Consider the following 20,554-nt stretch of genomic DNA (forward strand, 5'->3'; position numbering starts at 1 on the left):
ATCAGCTTTGGTGTCTGTGGAATTACGTGATGTCATTTGATTGAGACCCCATGGTCTCGAGAACATTGTGATCCAGTCAATCTAACCCAAGCGATATCATCTACGAAAGCGAGTTTATTATTACATGTAATTACTCAAATACTGATTAACATGTTCTTATGTGAACATAATCGCCTCTTGCGTATATATTTCTTACACATGGTCAAAGGGAGAACACTCTCCAAGCCTCGTTCCGGTGCACACCTACCAGCGCATGCGCTTCTCTGAGTTTTGGCAGGTGCAGTGACATCTCCATAGGACAGCATGGCTCATACGCTCAGATTCGGAACGCCAAAGGTAAATTAAGCGAAATTTGTTCATGATAAGAGTGACGTGCCTGTGACGTTTTTCATCTTGCTTTCCAAATTGTCATTTTTGGCAAACATATTCGGGAGTGTAAGAATCTGCGCCTTTGTGATATGGTAACCGGCACCAGTGAGTTTTGAAGGTCAAGTCTTGAACTGATAGTTTGGTGGATACAAATGTTTCACTTAGGTGTTTGTGTTAGTATTCAACGTTAGAAATAAATATAATGAAGGGACGACAGAAAAATTTATTCGAAATATGCTCCTAAACGTAACGATCGTACAGTACTGCACATTGTCTTAACATGTTTCCTGATATAATTAAACCATATCAGACATCTGTTTGTTTACGTTTCGAAAACCATTTCAAACGTTTGTTTTGCTGGCAACTGTATAAAGGGTTATGGCGTATGAAATCAGCAGTAATTAAGTCCATGGTGGCAAATAACAGTGTTTCTTATTTAACAAAATCAGAAAAAAATGAGAAACTTCAGAGCACAGATGCTTTTGAATGTTTCCTTCGATGCGTAGGTGTTGTAAATATTTGTTTATTGCAGTAGGGAACAGGTCAAAGGGAAAAATGCCAATATTGAAAGGTCAAAAATACCAAAGGAAAGTCAAAAGTGCCAAACTTTTAGATAACAGGAAGATTAAAAGAAATTTACTAGATGTTCTTGCAGTAGTTCTGATTCTAAACATCCTAAACATATCAGATTGTCTTCTTAGTTTGGTTTATTTAAAAAATCTCAGAGTGGTTAAGTGTTTACTTTATACCATATAACTGTTTGTGTAATGATTGCAAGTAGTCAGTAATCTAAACAAGATTAATAGTAGTGGTTAAGTGTTTATGTTATGAGTATAGTCAACCAAACAACTCTTCCTGTAATGCTTACAAGAGGTGTGAAGAGAGCCATGGGTGTCAGACACTAGTAAGTAATCTACACAAGATGAATGTTTTAATTTGTTGTGAGGTTTAAGCAGTGTCATGGGTGTCAATTAATTAGTTGTGATTGGTCTCATGAATCAAAGTGCTATATAAGACTAACATTTCGCATTCAATGACCATGTCCTAATATATCTACACATCAAATATTGTATACTTCAGTTGCTTCAAGTATATATTAGTTTGTATGACATAATATTCTTTTCTACCTATAACCCTTTTAACTTAAGCCAAGGCCCTTTCAACTTCCTGTTGGCCCATTTGACTTCAAGCCTACCATGCAGACGGTGAACAAATCATCAAAACTGAACTCACATACACCAAAACTGAACTCATATCCACTAAAACAGAACAAAAGTCACCAGAAACTGCCACAGTATCCTCTAGAACCAAAACAAGTATCAGCTTCAACAGCGCCCGAGAGTTTTGTTTCCATTTCAAATGATTAGTTATCCTTTACAGGGGGTTTGTTTCAGTTCTGGAAGATATTGTGGCCGTTTCTGGTGACTTTTGTTCTGTTTTAGTGGATATGAGTTCAGATTTCATGATTGTTCACCGCCTGTATGGTAGGCCTGCTTTTCACTTACTCAGTTCTGGGTCCTCTGGTCCTTTTGACTACAACCCTTACAATTCAATGATGACTGTCTTGTATTAGGAACTAGCACACTCTATTCAATTCACCTCCTTTGTAAAGTAAATAATTTGACATTAATAGAAACTATGTTTGCATCGTAACTATTATTCAACTTTTTAGAATAATATATATTGTAATTAGTTGTCATATTCTCATCATTCAGGTTATGGGGAATATTAAAATTGAACTGAGTTACTTGACATTGTACTTGCTGAGCAGTTTTATTATCTGTTATAAATGTCATCATGTTTTGCTATCAGCATGTTGCGCAATGTGTGTCATCATAACTCTTCTTCCATGTCAAGATAGCACAGTTAAGTACTGGGTTATCATCAAGGTGACTGATGCAACTAAGTTTTGTGTCTTATATGAACATGCTAAAGTGGCAGCATTTCTTCCAAAGGAAATCAGGAACGTTCATCTGACAGTACAGGCTACTGACAAATTTACTTCATATACGGTTTCGTCAGTTTGCATCAATCTTGAGAACCAGTGTGGGATTTAGACATAGCATGATAAAAGTTTGTATTTATGTTTAACACTACCTTAATCATGTGAATATTCATATATGTTTATGGTGATGGTTAGGCAATGATTTTTTGTTAAAAAAATGGCACCTTGCATAATTTCCTTTGGTAAGTACTTGCCTAGCTGCTATAAATTCTAGTTAAAAAGTGTTTACACTTCAAAAATTGACATGGGCCCAGATCTTTGTAGAATATTAGCAGTCCTGGCATCTGAGTCAGTGACCCATTAAAATTACTAAATTTTGAACTCTGGAGATGTTTCCATATTATGTGGGTTGTTGTGGCTGAGCATTGGTTAGATGGCTGACTTTGTGTGCTGGTAAGTAGGTACCTGACTCTAAGGGTGTGGGTTGGGATTCAACGTAAACGAAAGTACCGGAATCTGTACTTTACTGAGAAACTGTTATCTCAAATATAACATATGTTACATATGACCACTTTATATTTCTAAATGGCATTGTGTATTCATAATGATAAAACATACAACTTCTAAAAAAACAAGCTTGAAAACAGTTGAACAATCTACATTGGACCATTGCATGTTGCAATAAAGAAGAAGTTGTTCTTGTTAAAGTTGTATGCTTATTGCTCCTAATATGTTTCATGAATGTCTTTTTTTCAGGCATGGAACCTGCTATCCATTGCTGGTCAGGCCAGGCTCATCCATGTCACCCCTGTGGCAAATTATGCTCAGAAGGTAGGATTTAGTAAGAGAAACACATTAAATTCTTTCTGTCATGATATAAATACATGTTTAACTGCGAGTAGGAAGTAGGTTTGATTTTCTTACTTGATGAAAATAAACCATAATCGAATTGTTTCTTGAACTGAGGTCACATGTTTTGAAAATGGTGCTGCCTTGTTGTGAACATCCGCCAGTCTGACAATAAATTCTATTTAGACTTGTTTTCACCTTGTTACAAAGTTAATGCTACATGCTACTAGTAGTGAAATATGCATCTGGTTGATGGAAAATAGGATTTTGCATGACATAGCTTATGACATAACAATTTCACTCATGGAAGTGAGATGGGTGTCAAATTCCATCACAATATTCTTATTAATGTTTTTTCGCAATACTTGTCTGAATTGGTCTTCAGCAGCCTGTGCTTGTTGTAGGAGGCCTGAGTGGGTGGTCAGGCTCTCTGACTTAGCTGATGTATGTCAGCATATCCCAGTTGATTGCATCTGTTTGCTTTCATGCATAATGAAATTAGAGTGATTCACCCAACTTTGTTAGTCATGATAATATACACATTAAGTATAACTTTGTCATTTGGTTCAGGTGGCAATGAGCAGAGTGGAACCAAACAACATGCTAGACTATGACAAAATGGACCATGCCTATGGCATTGTCAAAAGCAGGTTAGTCCTACCTGTGTATTTCCAATTATGCATTGAAAAATAATTGATGCAAGCTAATTAAAAATCTTATTTGACATTTAAAATGTTAGATGATCAAAATGTTTAAAACACATGTACTGAATATATTTATAAAAATTGCTTGTGTAGTGAAACAGGCATCGATTGATATGAAGTTGTACTGTTAGCATAGGACTAGTGTTGCACTGTCAGTATAGGGTGAGTGATTTTTTCATGAGTAGAATCACTGAAGTACCCACATATTCGAAAACAGTGGGTAATGCAAAATGAAATACCAGCTCTATTGCATCCAGTTACACATAGCAGTCATGGGTGTCCTTGATCAGATACCAACAGGAATGCTTAATCACATGTTTATTTCCAATATGATGAAACAGGCTCTGCATGGGCTATGCACTTGAAAGCTATGAGTCCCAATTCTTCAGCTGAAACAATTTTTTTATTGTAAAGTTGTAGAAATCAGTTAAAGTTAACCATGTTGATAAATGATGAAAGTTATACATTTTGTGAAGTGCATGAATTTCAACCATGCGTCTGTGTATAAGGAAATGTCCTTGTGCAAAGGGAATTTATCCTTGAATGCAGGGCTGGAGCATTGTCATCAGTACACACAAATACTGTTGTGTCAAAGATGAAGGGGCCAGTGAAAATGTTTTGATGTAGGGAACAGGTTGGACATAACTGCAAAATGATGAATGAAAATGAATATGCGTGGACCAAGCTTTTGAGACGACAGTAAGGATTTAACTTTTCAAGTCAGCAAATGTTTGACTCTGTTTAAGAAAGAAAGAATAGTCATTCTTGGGCAGTTGATTATGGAAAAGAAATCCTTATTGTTACTTATTACATCCATGTGTAACAAAATGTACAGTTTCACTTTCAGTTGTCTTGTGTGTCCTTGATAAGACAATACTGACAGGTTATCTCCAAATGGCAGTGCTCTAATATCAGTGTTTTTCTCATGATTTAGATTGAACCGACCTCTCACACTTTCGGAGAAAATTCTATACAGTCATCTTGATGACCCCAAAAACCAGGTGAGCAATTACTACACCGTCTTATGTCCAAAATAATGCTGTTGTAATGTAAGGTATGTGTATCATGACAAAGCCTTTGTGCAAGTGATGACTGAAGTACTTGGATGCTTGTTTTGCAGGATATTAAGAGAGGTGAGAGTTACCTGAAGCTGCGACCTGACCGGGTGGCTATGCAGGATGCAACAGCTCAGGTTGGCACTTGTACATCTTGTTTATAGCGTATGCAGAGATTGTGTTAGATTTTCTTCTTAACATGATTTTGTTATCAGATCCTGGGGAAGTCTCAAGCATCAGTTTTTTCATAAAGGAAAATCATGAAATATGTTTTATAGTGTAATGGTATAATTTAGCAGGCTATGTAAATGAGGAAGCTTTACGGTTTTGACCACATTTCACCTTGGTTTTGAAACCAAGTGGTGTTTGGACATCATTGGGATGTTATATCATGTGTGCATCTTTCATTACCCAGGGATTTTCTTTTTGAAATATGTCATATTGAAATTGCTCAACATCATTTTGGTGCCTTCACCTGGCACCAAATTTAAGTAGTTATTTAATGTGACGACAAGTCACTGTGACCTTGATTATTTCCAATGAGTAGCACATTTCTGGTGTTACTGTGAATTCACCTTGAGGCAACATTTTCTACCAGATAACTTTTGTAATGTTCTTGAAATACTTGCTTACACTAGAGTGAGTGAGTTTAGTTTCTCCTTATGACTCAGGCTTATTTGCTTACCTCCTTCCTTCCGAACTGTCAGTGGAAACTTGAATCCCTTTATATTCCCTAGAAGCAAACGTACAATCTCTCCCCTTTAGTCACCTCCCAATTCGTGCCAAAGCTGACCACGTGACCACCGATGGTAAACATCACTCTCTCCTGAATCGCCTGAGCGGACGGTTGGGTGGTGTTTCCCAAAGTTTTCTGTGATTACGCCCCACACTGAGCAATATTCCAGCTATGTAGTGGTGGTCTGTAAATAATTGAGGCAGGACCAGACAATCCACTGAGCAGCAGCAGGGGCATTGTGGGAAACGACGACGTGTCAACCAAGTCAGCAAGTGTGACCGCCCAATCCCATTAGTCACCTCTTACAAGCCGAGTCACCATTTATGGCAAGCATGGGTTCCTGAAAGCCTATTCTACCCTGGACCTTCACATAAGTGGTGATGGGGTATCCTATTCATTAAAGTGTTTGCTCATCATTAAAAGACCCGGATTCAGTTCCCCACATGGTTTCAATGTGTTACGCCCATTTCTGGTTCCCCCACAATCATATTGCCGGAATATTGCTAAAAGCAGCGTAAAGGTAAACTCACTCCCTCACTATCACATAGTGTTCATTGCGGTAGGAACACGCTTGTTACATACCACCCCTAGTATGGGACTTTGGATTGGTAAGGTCTGAAGCAGCCATCAGTTATTAAGGTAGTTCTGCTTTTTTTCTGCACTGAAACAACCTGTGTTTGTCAGAGCTAATCATATTTTTCAGTCAATCAATCAGTAAATGTGATTGTCAGAAATTATGGGTCAGCATCATGAAATTGAGAGTGCATGTATCTCTGTTATGTTGATAGGTCCAAAGTTTCCTTGCCCTAGACATCTATTTTCCTGTAGTGTCTTGCATAGGCCAATGTTTGCCAAAAAGTTTCTTTTAGTATAGAGACATAAGACTAAGAGACAGTGTCAGGGGTGGATGAATGTTTGACAGATATTGTTGAGGTCATCTGTCACTGTATCTTGTGTGTTTTTTGTCTGGCTTAAATAGGCATTTGCCACTTTAAAAAGTGTGATTAAACAGGGTTATGGGGCTTCTTTTGGCTTGGTTTTGTTATATAATGCTGAGACTTTTCTAGATTATGAGAATCCACAAACCCTGAGAAACTAGTCTGAGAGTGATAAAAGGCTTAGCCTTTGACTGAGAACTATGATTTTCAAAGGTTTCTGTCTCTAAAATGGTTGGTTGACTCTGAAATGAAACCTGAGTCCAAAATTAAGATATTCCACTGTTCTGAAACAAGTAAATTCAGGAAATGACATTGTCTTATAAAATACACCTTTGTCAGTGGGCACATGTTTTCTCTATGTAAATGCGGACCAGCTTACATCTAATACTGAGGTATGCTTCCTGCAGATGGCTCTGCTGCAGTTCATCTCCAGCGGTCTGCCCAAGGTTGCAGTTCCATCCACAGTGCACTGTGACCACTTGATCGAAGCTCAAGTAGGAGGAGACAAGGATCTGGCCAGAGCCAAGGTTTGTCATTGCTTGTCAAATGACTGTTGTGTATTTGTATACATTTTATGTGTTAGAATAGAAATATACTACTAAAATGAGATTGATACTCATTCATGCATGGCATTATGATGAGATATTTGTTGTATGTACAGAGGATGAATGAACATGAAAGAGTCTTCTCTGTAAATTGGTTAGAAATGAAAGGCTTTTTGATATTCAAGACATGAAATTCAGTATGATGCGTGTCACTGATCATAGGAGCACCCTTACTACCATAATCTGTACACTGTATGTTGTGGTCTTGTCCTCTGTAGCTCTGTCACTACGTGTGTGGTGTTTCCTGGAGCAGGCTGAGGCTGACCTAGATAGACCAGAAGCTAACAGGTGTGAGGCAAGCTCTAGGATGCTGCTTCATGTATAATGCTGCTTACAGATACGCATGGGAACCAAACATTAGATGCTTGAATAATCAGAATTGTCACAGTGTTTGATTATGCAGGCAAATGATGATGTGCAATCATTTTCTACATCACTTAAACCTGCATACTGGTGACAAATCCAGAATGGTTATCAGAACATGCTGAAAAAGCTCAAATGGGAGATTGTGGCACAACGAAGTGATGTAACTTATCCTAGCAGATAGTTTTACCTTTAACCACTTGGCAGTCAGTGTGTCTGCAAAACAGGTGAATGTGCAGTTGAACACCAGGTAAGGAGTACATGGCCCATTTTCAGTTGTGCTCATGCATGATTTGTTTTCTTTTCAGGATTTATGGGAATGATATTGAGTCATCTGTTTGTGTTTCAGGATATCAACAAGGAGGTGTATGACTTTCTGGCTTCAGCAAGTGCCAAATATGGTGTTGGGTTCTGGAAGCCAGGCAGTGGCATCATTCACCAGGTAGGCAGCAACTTTGGGCTTGTCATTAACTTGTCGTAATTGTCAGTGATTCCCTCATTTGTTTTTGTGTGATAATAACAATGTTATTTTTTATTCATGTAAGGTAAGATGCATAATTCTTGTTACACCATGTTTTGGAAAAAAAACGTCAAATGGTTTTATGTAAATTTGTCCTAAGCCGCAGCACGAAATGAAGAATTATTTATACAGCAGTGTACTCCCTGATTCTTGTTAACATAGTATCTCATGAACTCATGTACCCAGTGTCTTCAAATTTGGTGACATTGCATGCACCAGTCGATTTGGGTGACCTAGACCTTATTTTCAAGGTCACCTGACACTTTTAAAATGTTGTTTGTGTGATAATGTTATATCACATGTTTCCCTTGTGTCTTCAGATTGTGCTGGAGAACTATGCCTACCCTGGTGTTTTGCTCATTGGAACAGACAGTCACACTCCCAATGGAGGTAAGATTTAATTATATGTTGACTGTTTAAGAAGAATTGTGACATGTGATGTTAGTTGAAATCACCATATGAAATGTATAATCACAACATAATTTATGATTTCACAAGAAAATCTTATTGAAGTGGGGCCGCCAATTTTCATTCTTAGGACTGTAAATGTAAGGAATCAGAAAAGTCAATCTGAATCGACTATTCACTTAAAGGGAGATATCACTGAATGGTCTTGTCCTCTGTAGCCCTGTCACTACGTGTGTGGTGTTTCCTGGAGCAGGCTGAGGCTGACCTAGATAGACCAGCAGCTAACAGGTGTGAGGCTAGCTCTAGGATGCTGCTTCATGTATAATGCTGCTTACAGATACATAGAAGATCCTTGAGATAACATTTCTTACCTAATGCATGTAATACTATCAAGTTTTCAACGAAGCTTTGTGAATATACATCATATTAGGGTAGAGTAAAAGAAAATACATGTTCAGTCATTGTACTGAAGATCCTCCGTTCTCTACATCTACTCACTTTGTTACTAGTTTTACATGTCTGTTATTTTTAACCTCTTGCATGTGTTAGCACCTATTTTTTCTGGTTGGGACATTGGTTGCACACGATGTAGTGTTACATGGACAAATGTTCTGAAAGTAAGTGGTCTGTATCACAGGTGGTCTTGGTGGTCTCTGTATTGGTGTTGGTGGAGCTGATGCTGTTGATGTCATGGCAAACATTCCATGGGAACTCAAGTGTCCAAAGGTAGGTACCTACTTGTTTCACTTTCACCTTAGAAAGAATATGTCTTTCACAAATATGTTTGTGATGTGCTGTGTTATCGACTAAAAAATATCTCTGATCTGTTCTCAGGTGATCGGTGTGAAGCTGACAGGTGAACTGAGTGGGTGGACATCACCTAAGGATGTCATTCTGAAGGTGGCTGGCATCCTCACTGTAAAGGGAGGGACTGGGGCTATTGTGGAATACTATGGCCCTGGTGTGGATTCCATCTCATGCACAGGTCGGTAGCTCAGCTAGGAGCAATCCTGTGAAAATAAGGGGTAGAACAGGTTTTCAGCAACTCATGTTTGAAACAAAAAGCGTTTCTGCTTCTTGTAAGAGGCAACAAACGGTGTTGGATAGGCAGGGTTTCTGATGTGGTTGACACAGGTCATTGGTTTCCACTTGTGCCGATCGATGTTGAGAGAACTCCTATGAGGGATCACTGTGAGGACTCAATATGGGTCATGTATCTGAACCTGTATGGTAGTTGTTATCACTGTAGTTGATATGAAGCATCTGTCTGAATGTATTTCAGATGATAGTTTGAATAGTAGTAATGTTGTTACATTGTCATAGTAGGAATTGTGTTTGAGTTGTAGAATGATGCAGAATTGCTGAAGTTGTTGTTTGGTAATTGTTTAAAGGTATGGGCACTATCTGCAACATGGGTGCTGAAATTGGAGCCACAACGTCTGTGTTCCCCTACAACTACAGGATGCAGGACTACCTGAAATCCACAAACAGATCAGGTAGGTCTTTCAAGGGGACCCATCACACCCGCTGAATGGTAGCCAAACAAGTTAAAATAATTGTATGCATAGCTACATGTTTCCCAGAATGTAGAAAGGGGAGATTACCAGGATTGACTACCCCTGAGGTTTTACTAAGTAGATTTTCTTTTGTCATACTTGGACATTGATGACCATTGATTGATATCAGGCTACCACAGTCTCATTCACCAACATGTCTCTGGTTAGTCTAATTAGCTCAGAAGTATCAATCTGTATAACAGTACAAAAGTCAGATATAATACAAAGAGCCATGTTTTGATTAAAAACATGTTTGTTGAAACTGATAATAGAACTACTAATCTTGATAACTCTACTTTGATGCTATCTGTTCCAGAATTCTGTTTACTTTGTAAAGCATCTGTTAGTAGTGATGAGACCAATTATTTTGTTGTGCCCAGACATTGCTGACCTTTCCAACAAGTACAAGCACCTGCTGTCAGCTGACCCTGATGCCAAGTATGACCAGATCATTGAGATCAACCTCAGTGAGGTAAGTGTCATAGTACTACCCATGAGTGTTGTAACCATTGCAGTCTGCTCTGTTGTACAGGATAACCTTGTCCTATTTCAGTCTGTTAGAGTGAGAATAGATGTATAGCCACTAATAGTCTGATTGTAGTGAAAATGTACTGATGAATCTTTTCCATTTTATGAACCTTCTGATCATTGTAATTGAGGTCAATACCTTCTTTTAGTTACCCATATAAGAAAACAATAAAGACCTGACATTGTGCACTGACTTGGCGTCAATATTTATTTCTCAGATGACTATACCATTCCTTGTCAATGAATATGCTGGATATCTTTGCATTATTATCCCCTGCAACATGTTTTGCAGGGGGTATTAAAATGCACTCTGTCCATGTGTGCATCTGTCTGTGCACATGAGTCTCTATCAGGGCAAACCTTGGTATGATAGATAGTATGATAGATAAATCTGGTAATGAACTGTGCCTTTTGGTAGTTTGGGATTTGTAAATAAAAAATGTTTTTATGTTGACTTGGATTAAACTGAGCAATATTTCTTCACTAAACTGGGCCTATATTTAGGTCTCGTGATGAACTGGTGCCTTTTGATAGTTTTGGATTTCTGATTATAGTACTTTTTTTTTTGTTCCCATGGCAAAAGTTGAGTTTGAATGAAATTGGTGTCAGTGCTCTTTTCTTGAGCAGAACTTCAGAACCGTTCGATATTTCTTCACCAAACTTGGTAGATAGCTAGGTCTGGTGGTGTGTGTACTGGTAATTTTAGTTTTGAAGAAAGTGTGTTTTGTGTTTCCATGACAAGAAGTTCAAATTCGACTGAATTTGGCGTTAGTGCCTGGAGTGTCTGGAGCAGACCTTTTGAAAATTATCACTATTTCTTCACTAGACTTTCCATATAGACAGGTTGGTGTGGTGGTGTACTGGTGCCTTTTGGTAGTGTTGGAATTCTGAAAAAAACAATGGTGCTTCTATGGCAACACTTTTGACTTTGACTGAAATTTGTTGTGCTCTTTTCTAGAGTTGTGACGACTAAACGCCCATGCCACGATACGATACGTATCACGATACTGGTAGTCCGATACTTACAATACAATACGTATCACGATATTTTGTCCTCGTATGCAGAAAAATAAAAATACTGGAAAGAATGTGCTGTTATGTTATCATTTCAGGGAAGTTATTCTTCTACCAAGTAAAATATAACATGTCATCATGAAAGACATTTTATTAAAAATGTTTGGCATGTTTCAGTAAAGTTGTGTTTTCCCAAACAATGGAACAGCAGGGATCAACATTGGCACAACTGTCTTTTTTGCACAGATAACAAAAAAATTTGTGAAAATTATCTTAGTCAGAGCATGTCCATAACAATATTTACCACGAAAATAGAAGCATGATAAAACTGCTAAACTCACAACATTTTCAAAGATTTTGAAAGATGTGGCAGTTGCTCATCATTCAAGATTCAATATTAATGATAACTTAACCACATTAAAAATAATGAACAACCACTTGTCAAGATAAGTCAAGTCTTAAATTATTGAACTTGCATTTCACAAACATTTGTGGAATATATCAGAACAGCTGTTACCTTTATGTAATGCAAGGTAGGGTTCCAAAGAATTAGAAGATATATTTTCTATTTGGAATAAAATCATGATACTCTTGTAGGAAATCGCTAAAACCATAATATCTTTCAATTTGAAGGTGACCGTTCGTTCATCGCGTCCACCCCATCTGCCATTGTTTTACTTGTAAATACTGCGAGAGTTGGCTTTGCATAGCAACCTGAAACATGACAGTGCCTCGCTGTCGACTTGTTTATCGTAACGATTTTTATTGACTAATTTTTTTCAGGTATGGTATAGGGTTATTTTTAGGTATATAAGTATCGTGTTGAATCGATACACGACAATCGTATCGATGTATCGTATCGTGCAGCTCTTGAATCGCGATAACTTGCGTATCGATTAATTGTCACAACTCTACGAGTTTCTTCTCCAGACTTTCCAAGTAGATATGTCAGGTGGTGAACTGGTGCCTTTTGGTAGTTTTGGAATTCTCAATAAAATATTTGTTTCCATGGCAACAAATTTGAATTCTACTGAATTTGGCGGTAGTGCTCTTTTCCAGAGCAGAGCTTTAAAACTGTTCAGTATTTTTTCATCCAGTGTGGCACATAGATAGGTCTGTTGGTATACTGCTGATTTGGGTATTTTTAGAATTCTGATTAAATATTTTTTTGTTTTCATGTCAACAAGTTTGGCTTTGACTGAATTTGATGAATTTTCCTGGAGCAGAACTTTAAGACCTTTCAATACTCTTTCAATACCAAAACTTTTGACATAATCATAACTAGTGGACATATTCATAAGAGTATTTTGCCATTTTGCAGGGGATATTGATGACTTTGTCTTCTTGAATTACTGATGTTACCAATATACTGCACTGACAAAACAATGTTGTGTTACAGTTAGAGCCCCATGTGAATGGTCCTTTCACTCCAGATCTTGCCCACCCTATCTCCAAACTTGGCAAAACAGCTAAGGAAAGTGGCTGGCCATCTGAAATCAAAGTTGGTGAGTGCTGACATTTCCTTTTCTCATGTAAAGCATTATGAGATATAAAGTGTAGTGATGAAAGTTGTTGGGATTAGCGTGACCCTTTGTTCCTGCCTGTGATTGTAGCATTTCTTCACCTCTGTTGGAGGGATGTAACATTAGTATGTTACATTTCAGGTCTAATTGGAAGCTGCACCAACAGCAGTTACGAGGATATGAGCAGGTCTGCCAGCATTGCCCGACAGGCTATCAAAAATGGGTTGAAGGCAAAGAGCAAGTTCACCATCACACCAGGCTCGGAGCAGATTAGAGCCACCATAGAAAGAGATGGACAGGTATGACAGTAGAAAAAATTCATGTGTATAATCAGGGATAATCTACAACAGGGATAGGTCACTCCCTTGTTTTCGTTACCATTTGTAATAATTAACCTGTGCCTCGTCATGCTCCAATGCACACTGTGACTTGGCTCGTTTCCAGCGCAACTTGAGCTGTGTTTAACGGAACTTCAGACAGTTTATTGTATCAGTCGGAATTTTATAGTGATTGAATGAATGAATTATGGTGAGCATTAAGAGCAAGAGTTATGAGTGAATGAATGAAAGAAATAAAGAAAAACAAATGTACATATCTGATGAATGAAAGAATAAATGATAGCCCACAGTCATCCCTCCCAAAACATGTTTGAGAATACAAAAGTATCTCTAGAACACATGTAACATCAGCTGTCCTTTTCAGAAGTCTGCTTTGAGACATTTTTGTTTACATTAATAATTAATTCAGATATCTTATTGCATGTGGGGAATGGCATGGACATTAACAAAATGTTAACTGACACTGTCACACACCACTTGAAAACAGAAAGTTTAGAATTATCACAAAGCGTTCTAGACACCTTTTCAGTTTTGTCAAATAATAAGATCAGCAAGAAATATTAAGATCACTAAAACCCTCTAGCATCACCAGCATCAATGGCGGATCAGATCAGATCACCATATTTTTCACACACATCACATGCACCCAAACAATTTTTCTAAAATCATAAAACTATCACTATTACATGCAAATACCTTTCACCTGATGGTGTTTTCCCTTCATAGAAATTAAAGATGTATGTGAAAGATGTTTTTGAAACAATAACTAGGAACACTCAAACAACGCTGTGTAGTATTTCAATGGCTGATCAGAACAAATCAGCGATATGTCATATTTTTCACACACCTCAAATACATCCTAACATGTTTTGTTAGATGATGAAACTATCACTTTTACTTGCAAACACATTTCACCTGATTGTATATTCCCCTCATAAGAATGAACATATTTAAGAATGTATGTGAAAGATGTTTTTGAAACAATAAGGAACACTCGAACAACGTTATGTAGTATTTCAATGGCTGATCAGAACAAATCAGCGATATGTCACATTTTTCACAGTCACACACCTCAAATACACTTTAACATGTTTTTTTAGATGATGAAACTATCACTATTACATGCAAACACATTTCACCTGATAGTATATTCCCCTCATGAGAATGAAAGGTGTATGTGAAAGATGTTTTTGAAGCAATAATTAGGAACACTCAAACAATGTTGTGTTGTATTTCAATGGCGGATCAGAACAGATCGGATTTTTGTCACATTTTTCACACACCTCAAATACACTGTAACCATCTGTCACAAAACTCTCACTATTACTTGCAAATACCTTCCAACTAAAGGTATATGTCCCTTCTAAAAATTAAATGAATGTGTGAAAGAAGTTTTTATTGACTTAATTTAGTCTATCTTCGCAGTGAATTGAGAATGGAAGCCAGTGAGGTATAACATACCGACTTGAAATTTAACTACAAAGCTACTGTCCTAATGTGGTTACTAATACCAATTATTTGACTTAAACTGAAGTGACAAAATAGTTACCTTACCTTCTACATATAGGTTTTCTGTGGTCAACACTCAGCTGTTGAAAATAAACCAGGCTCAATCTTAAATGCTAAGCTGCCGCCATATGTTATTGTCTACACTGGTCACGTGATGAGGCGAGGCATACATTCATCAGCTTTTCAAGGAGTTTCTTGTCCCTCTCTATATAGGCTCCCTCATATAATCAAGTTTATTCAGGTTAGAATGATGTCAAGCTTATATGAAGTGCTCCCATTTCAAACTTACTCTGATGTGCAATTTCCTGAGCAGACTATGTCCTTCATACACATAATTTATTAACTGGGGATAAAAATTTCTAATATGTTACGTCACCTGTTTGAGTGGATGTACTAATACTGTCAACCTATAGTCTGCCTGGTCTATTTATGTCACGCTAATCTCCACTAGGGCATACTTGTAGTGCATACAAGAGACAAGGAGAAGTTGAAACTTGATGGCAGGAGAAGTCACTTTAGAAATTGACAAAACTGATAGAATGCATATGTAACCAAGTATTTGACTAGTTATTGTTACAATGAATAGGCCCAAGTCTTGGCTGAGCTTGGTGGGATTGTGTTGGCCAATGCTTGTGGTCCATGCATTGGCCAGTGGGATCGTAAAGATGTCAAGAAAGGAGAGAAGAACACCATCGTCACATCATACAATCGTAACTTCACTGGACGAAATGATGCCAACCCAGCCACCCATGCCTTTGTGACGTCCCCTGAGCTTGTAACAGCTTTAGCCATTGCTGGTGACCTCGGCTTCAACCCTCTTACAGATGAGCTCACTGGAGCTGATGGTCAGTAGTGCTGCTGTCTTATTTCTTATCACTTACAGGCAACACTGATGACACTTAATTGAATCAAATTTCAAGTTCTGTGTAAATGGATTGCTTAGTTGTTATATGTCATATTTCAATGTTTGTGCTGCTGTCACTTTCTTGGCTACAACGCTACCTTCAGTTGTTGTTGATCCATAGCCAGTTTTTATGTGGTACTGTCTAACATAGTTTTCTGCTTTGAAAAATACATTCTAGCTAGTTTTAATTCTTTTTCTGATACTCTAGTTATTTTGCAGTCCGTTGATGACTGGTTCTTTAATTACTTTTATTTTTTTCTGTGTCTACAGCATCTGTCATCATGATATGACTGCAGTATTGCTGATGTGATCTTAAATTTTAACTCACTCTCCTGGCTTCAGTGCAGGATTTGAGTAAAACTTGATAGTTTTGATCTGTATCTTTCGAGAGTGTTATTTACTATTCTAGTTTGATGTTTCAAACTTTCAGTCAATTGTGCAGTGATTGTAAGGAGAGGGTGTGTGTAAGGTTTCATGCTGCATGTAGCAATATCCCACCAGTATCAGGACAGAGCCAAAATGTAATGCTATTCAGGCATTGCACCCATGTAGGAATTCAACCTAGAATTTCTGTGTAATGAACAATTTGCCTGAACCACTAATCTACCCCACTGTCCATACAGAAACTGTAAATCAGTGATTCGCATGTCATAAAACATATTCATGTGTGAACATTTCTTGTGATTTCTCAGGTAAGAAGTTCAAGCTTGAGAGTCCCTATGGTGATGAATTGCCCGCCAAGGGGTTTGATCCTGGACAGGACACCTACCAGGCACCCCCTGATGATGGCTCCAACCTCAAGGTGAATGTGTCATCTGACAGCCAACGTCTACAATTACTGGCTGGATTTGACAAGTGGGATGGCAAGGACATTGTAGACATGCCTGTTCTCATCAAGGTGAAGAGCTTTTGAAATATACCATCCATCAAAAGTTGAAACTCATTTGTGTAAATGTCGCTACTTCCTTCAGTCAGTTGTTTTAAACCAGATTTTGTAAAATATTCCATACTGTTTAAAGGTACTGAACTGATGTATTGTAAAACAAACTTATAACATTGAAAAATTGTCGTGAGTTCATTAAATGATAAAACTCAGTGAAAAATGGTGAATTCTTAACAAAACTTTACATCAAAACACAGCTGATCACATACACCATACTTGCACATGCTTTTCAGCAATTTGATGGATGATCCTTGTGCAATTAATCTGAACAAAGTTTGCAGTTGGTTCCCCCAAGTTAGTGGAGAAATTCATCATCGATATAACCATATATATAAACATAACATTTGATGAGTAGTATATTCAATTCACTGTGGCATGAGGATTTATGGTTGGTCAGTTCAAACAAGCTGACGATAATCTATTCTCGGTTTGCTTTCTTGTCGCCAGTGAGACATTGGCCAGATTCTTCACATTGTTGCAGTTGTTTTAAGAGTCCAATATGTGTAGTCACTGTATGTCATAAATGTTGCAGTTTTAACTGTAAATATTCTGTCTGCTGTTTGTTGATGAGATTTGTCCCATGTTTAGGCAAAGGGCAAGTGCACCACAGACCACATCAGTGCTGCCGGACAGTGGCTCAAGTACCGTGGCCACCTCGACAACATCTCAAACAACTTGCTCATTGGGTATGTTTCTAGGTGATAAATTTCCTTACGGTTTGTTTCCTATTCTCTTTGTGTGTGCATGCAAGTTGCTCAGTGATCTGACATGTCCAGGTGCCACAGTTTGCTGTTCAGAGTTGTTGCCTAGAGGATGCAAAAATCCTTTACCACCTTCACATACTGTAATACAGTTAGAATACTATACTCTTGAGTTCTGTTACACACATAATAATTGAAAATAATTTCGAATACAGTTACCAGTTCTCTGAAACAGAACAACAAAAATGTGTAAATCAAGACATTGGTACAAGTATATGCTAAAAAGCACCAAAATGTGACTGACATTATTTTGTAAAGGCAAAAAGTGTAAAAAATGTCTTTTCCATGTGCAAATTACAGTCTATGAATCAAGCATGCTGTAACTTCAGTATGTAGGTCAGCAAAACACTAACATTGACGATTACTCTGGGACAGGGGTCATTGCCATTTGACGCATGTGTATTCATTTGGTATTGATTCTATTCCAGAGCTGTAAACTCAGAGAATGGTGAAATGAACAAAGTACGGAATCAGTTGACTGGGGAATTTGGTTCTGTGCCAGAAACAGCTCGATATTACAAGGTATAGTAATAATAGTAACAATAGTTCAAATTCTGACTACTGTGTTATCATATGTCTGCTTTAGTCAGCTTAGGTGGTCAGAATATTTTTGAAAGCATATTTAGAACTAATGACACTGTCCATCATATTCCTTAAAGATTTTCTATTCTTGATATGTGAAAGTTTCTTTAAGCCCAAGTACTTGATTGTGCACATGATTGCAGGCAAAGAAGGTACCGTGGGTCGTTGTGGGAGATGAGAACTATGGTGAGGGCAGCAGCCGAGAACATGCAGCTCTGGAACCCAGACATTTGGGTGGGAGAGCAATCATTGTGAAGAGCTTTGCCAGGATTCATGGTATGTCATATGCTTGAGGCTGAATAGTTCACCAGTGAATTCAATTACTGCTTTAGATCCCCAGACCTTCCTGTGCAGTATGATCTGATATTGTCTTTTCTTGGACAGTTGATAGGATATGTGATTTTCATGGTTGTTGTTTAACTTTATCCAAACTTTTATCTTTGTCAGTATTTAGTTTATTATTATTATTTATTATTTATTATGAAGCCATAAATGGTATTTGTTTTGCCTAGATCTTTCGTGTGTTTTATAATGCATAATAACATAACCAGTGCAAGTCAAATCACAGGGGAACAAGTCATCTGTGAAAGGTGTATTGACATTTTCAGTTGAAGCATTTGCTCTGGACACAGGGACAGTGTTCTGTCTTCTGTGCAGATGTGCAGAACTCATATCTCAGTATGGAGAGGGTATATACATTAGCATTGACTCGCTGCAGAATTGTTTCATAGTGATCAATTAAGGGAATGGAAATGAAGTTGTTTTAATGGTATATTGGACAGTGTTTACTCTCTGCAACGTCTTGAATGTCGTCTTCACGTTTCACTTGTAGAGACCAACCTGAAGAAACAGGGCATGTTGCCACTCACATTCACCAACCCAAGTGATTATGATAAAATCAAGCCAGATAGCAGAATCTCTCTCCTTGGATTACAGAACCTTACACCTGGACAGGTAAGTTTCTAGGCTGTCATTACACAGATCCCAATGTTTTTTAAGCCATGGTGATTGGACCCCAAGAATCTAGCATGTGTACTATACTAAGTGCAATTCCAAATGTAACTTTAGAATTCATTTTTTTCTGCACTTTGGTCTTTGCTGCTGTTTGGTGTTCTAAAATGCCTGTCAGACTTTGGGTGAGTGTATGATAATGACAGATGAATTACTAAAAACTTCTTTACTAAACAATGCTTTTAGAAATGCAGTGTGTATATACATAAAGCTTAGAACTAAAACTGTTTGTAGACTTTTTGGAATAATTGGCAAAATAAGTAATAACAAAAATTGTTGTGGGAAAGAATAATATTCCATTATGTTTGATTTAAAATCATTCAGTGTTTCTGTAAACGGTACAAAGTGTTTGCTGAATTTAAGTACACAAAATGGTCACACAGAGGTGCATGTAAAACATCCTGATGCTTTTCTTTCCAGAACTTAGCATGTGAAATCAAGCAGAAAGATGGCACTGTTGAAAAGATTGAACTGGCACACACAATGAACGATGGCCAGATTCTGTGGTTCCGTGCAGGAAGTGCTCTCAACAGAATGGCAGAGATGAAGTGATCATCCAGTTCTAGGAATATCTGTGAATGAGTGATCCATAGATCCTCTAGACAATTCAGGAATACCTGTGTATGTGTGATAGTAAGGCAGTGGGGACATTGTCTCACACTGACCCTGTGGCTGCAAGTACTCTCACGTCATAATATACAGATGTGATTTAACCTGAGACATTTTTTTGACTTAAGACCTCAGTTAGAGAGTGTGATTGTTATGTAGAAATCAAATTACTGGACCCCAGACTTGTTTGTACTTTTGTTGATGACTTAACCAGACAAATGTAGCAACACACTTTTGTATGTAAATATTGCCAAATGAATAAATATATTTCAATGTTTATTGCTCTTGATAGGTGTGAAGACATGATACTTGTGCTTTGAGCATAATATCCAAGTATGGTCAAAGCACACTACAAACACTAATATATGATACTAGGTGTTTGGTTTGCTCACCGTTACACATGGTTCATCACAAACAAGGGACCTTGTTTGCTTTGAGACCCTGAACATACACTCACGACTTGAATTGTTTTCCCACAAGACTGAGGCTAGCAGAATTCTGTCTGATCCAGTAAGCTTAGCTATTAAAGTAAATATAACACTAAAATCTACTGAAAACGATCTTACAACTAATTTTGGAGACAAAGCAACAATCCTGTGCATAAATACTGAAAATGTACTCAAACAAGGTAATTAACATATTGTAGCATGATTCAGTGTTGGGTATTCTGTGTGGTTGAGGATGTCAAACATTTATGGAATACAATATGGGATGACACTTAAAGAGAAAACGTAATGTTTGGCACTGTCATTGAACATATTGCTAATAATGAAATAAACAGCCT

General features: G+C 37.6%; 1 protein-coding gene across 1 annotated transcript; it reads left to right on the top strand.

The window, feature by feature from the left end:
• Nucleotides 1-215: 215 nt before the first annotated feature.
• LOC137285109 (aconitate hydratase, mitochondrial-like) lies at nt 216-20,047 on the top strand. Its single transcript, XM_067817321.1, has 21 exons — nt 216-336; nt 3,071-3,145; nt 3,734-3,813; nt 4,802-4,868; nt 4,988-5,059; nt 7,004-7,123; nt 7,914-8,006; nt 8,405-8,474; nt 9,130-9,218; nt 9,327-9,477; nt 9,884-9,988; nt 10,429-10,520; nt 12,990-13,095; nt 13,255-13,412; nt 15,547-15,805; nt 16,557-16,762; nt 17,396-17,493; nt 17,997-18,090; nt 18,294-18,426; nt 18,983-19,104; nt 19,582-20,047. The coding sequence occupies exons 1-21, from the start codon at nt 304-306 to the stop codon at nt 19,711-19,713; spliced, it is 2,355 nt and encodes a 784-aa protein (XP_067673422.1). The 5' UTR covers nt 216-303; the 3' UTR covers nt 19,714-20,047.
• Nucleotides 20,048-20,554: the final 507 nt, after the last annotated feature.

The sequence above is a fragment of the Haliotis asinina genome, chromosome 5 (assembly GCF_037392515.1).
Source record: "Haliotis asinina isolate JCU_RB_2024 chromosome 5, JCU_Hal_asi_v2, whole genome shotgun sequence".
NCBI lineage: Eukaryota > Metazoa > Mollusca > Gastropoda > Lepetellida > Haliotidae > Haliotis > Haliotis asinina.

Excerpts from the sequence above, each read along its gene's own strand:
- LOC137285109 (XM_067817321.1), top strand. The coding sequence starts at position 304 with ATGGCTCATACGCTCAGATTCGGAACGCCAAAG. Across the intron at positions 9,478-9,883 it reads GGATTCCATCTCATGCACAG|GTATGGGCACTATCTGCAAC; the intron begins GTCGGTAGCTCA and ends AATTGTTTAAAG. Across the intron at positions 15,806-16,556 it reads TGAGCTCACTGGAGCTGATG|GTAAGAAGTTCAAGCTTGAG; the intron begins GTCAGTAGTGCT and ends GTGATTTCTCAG.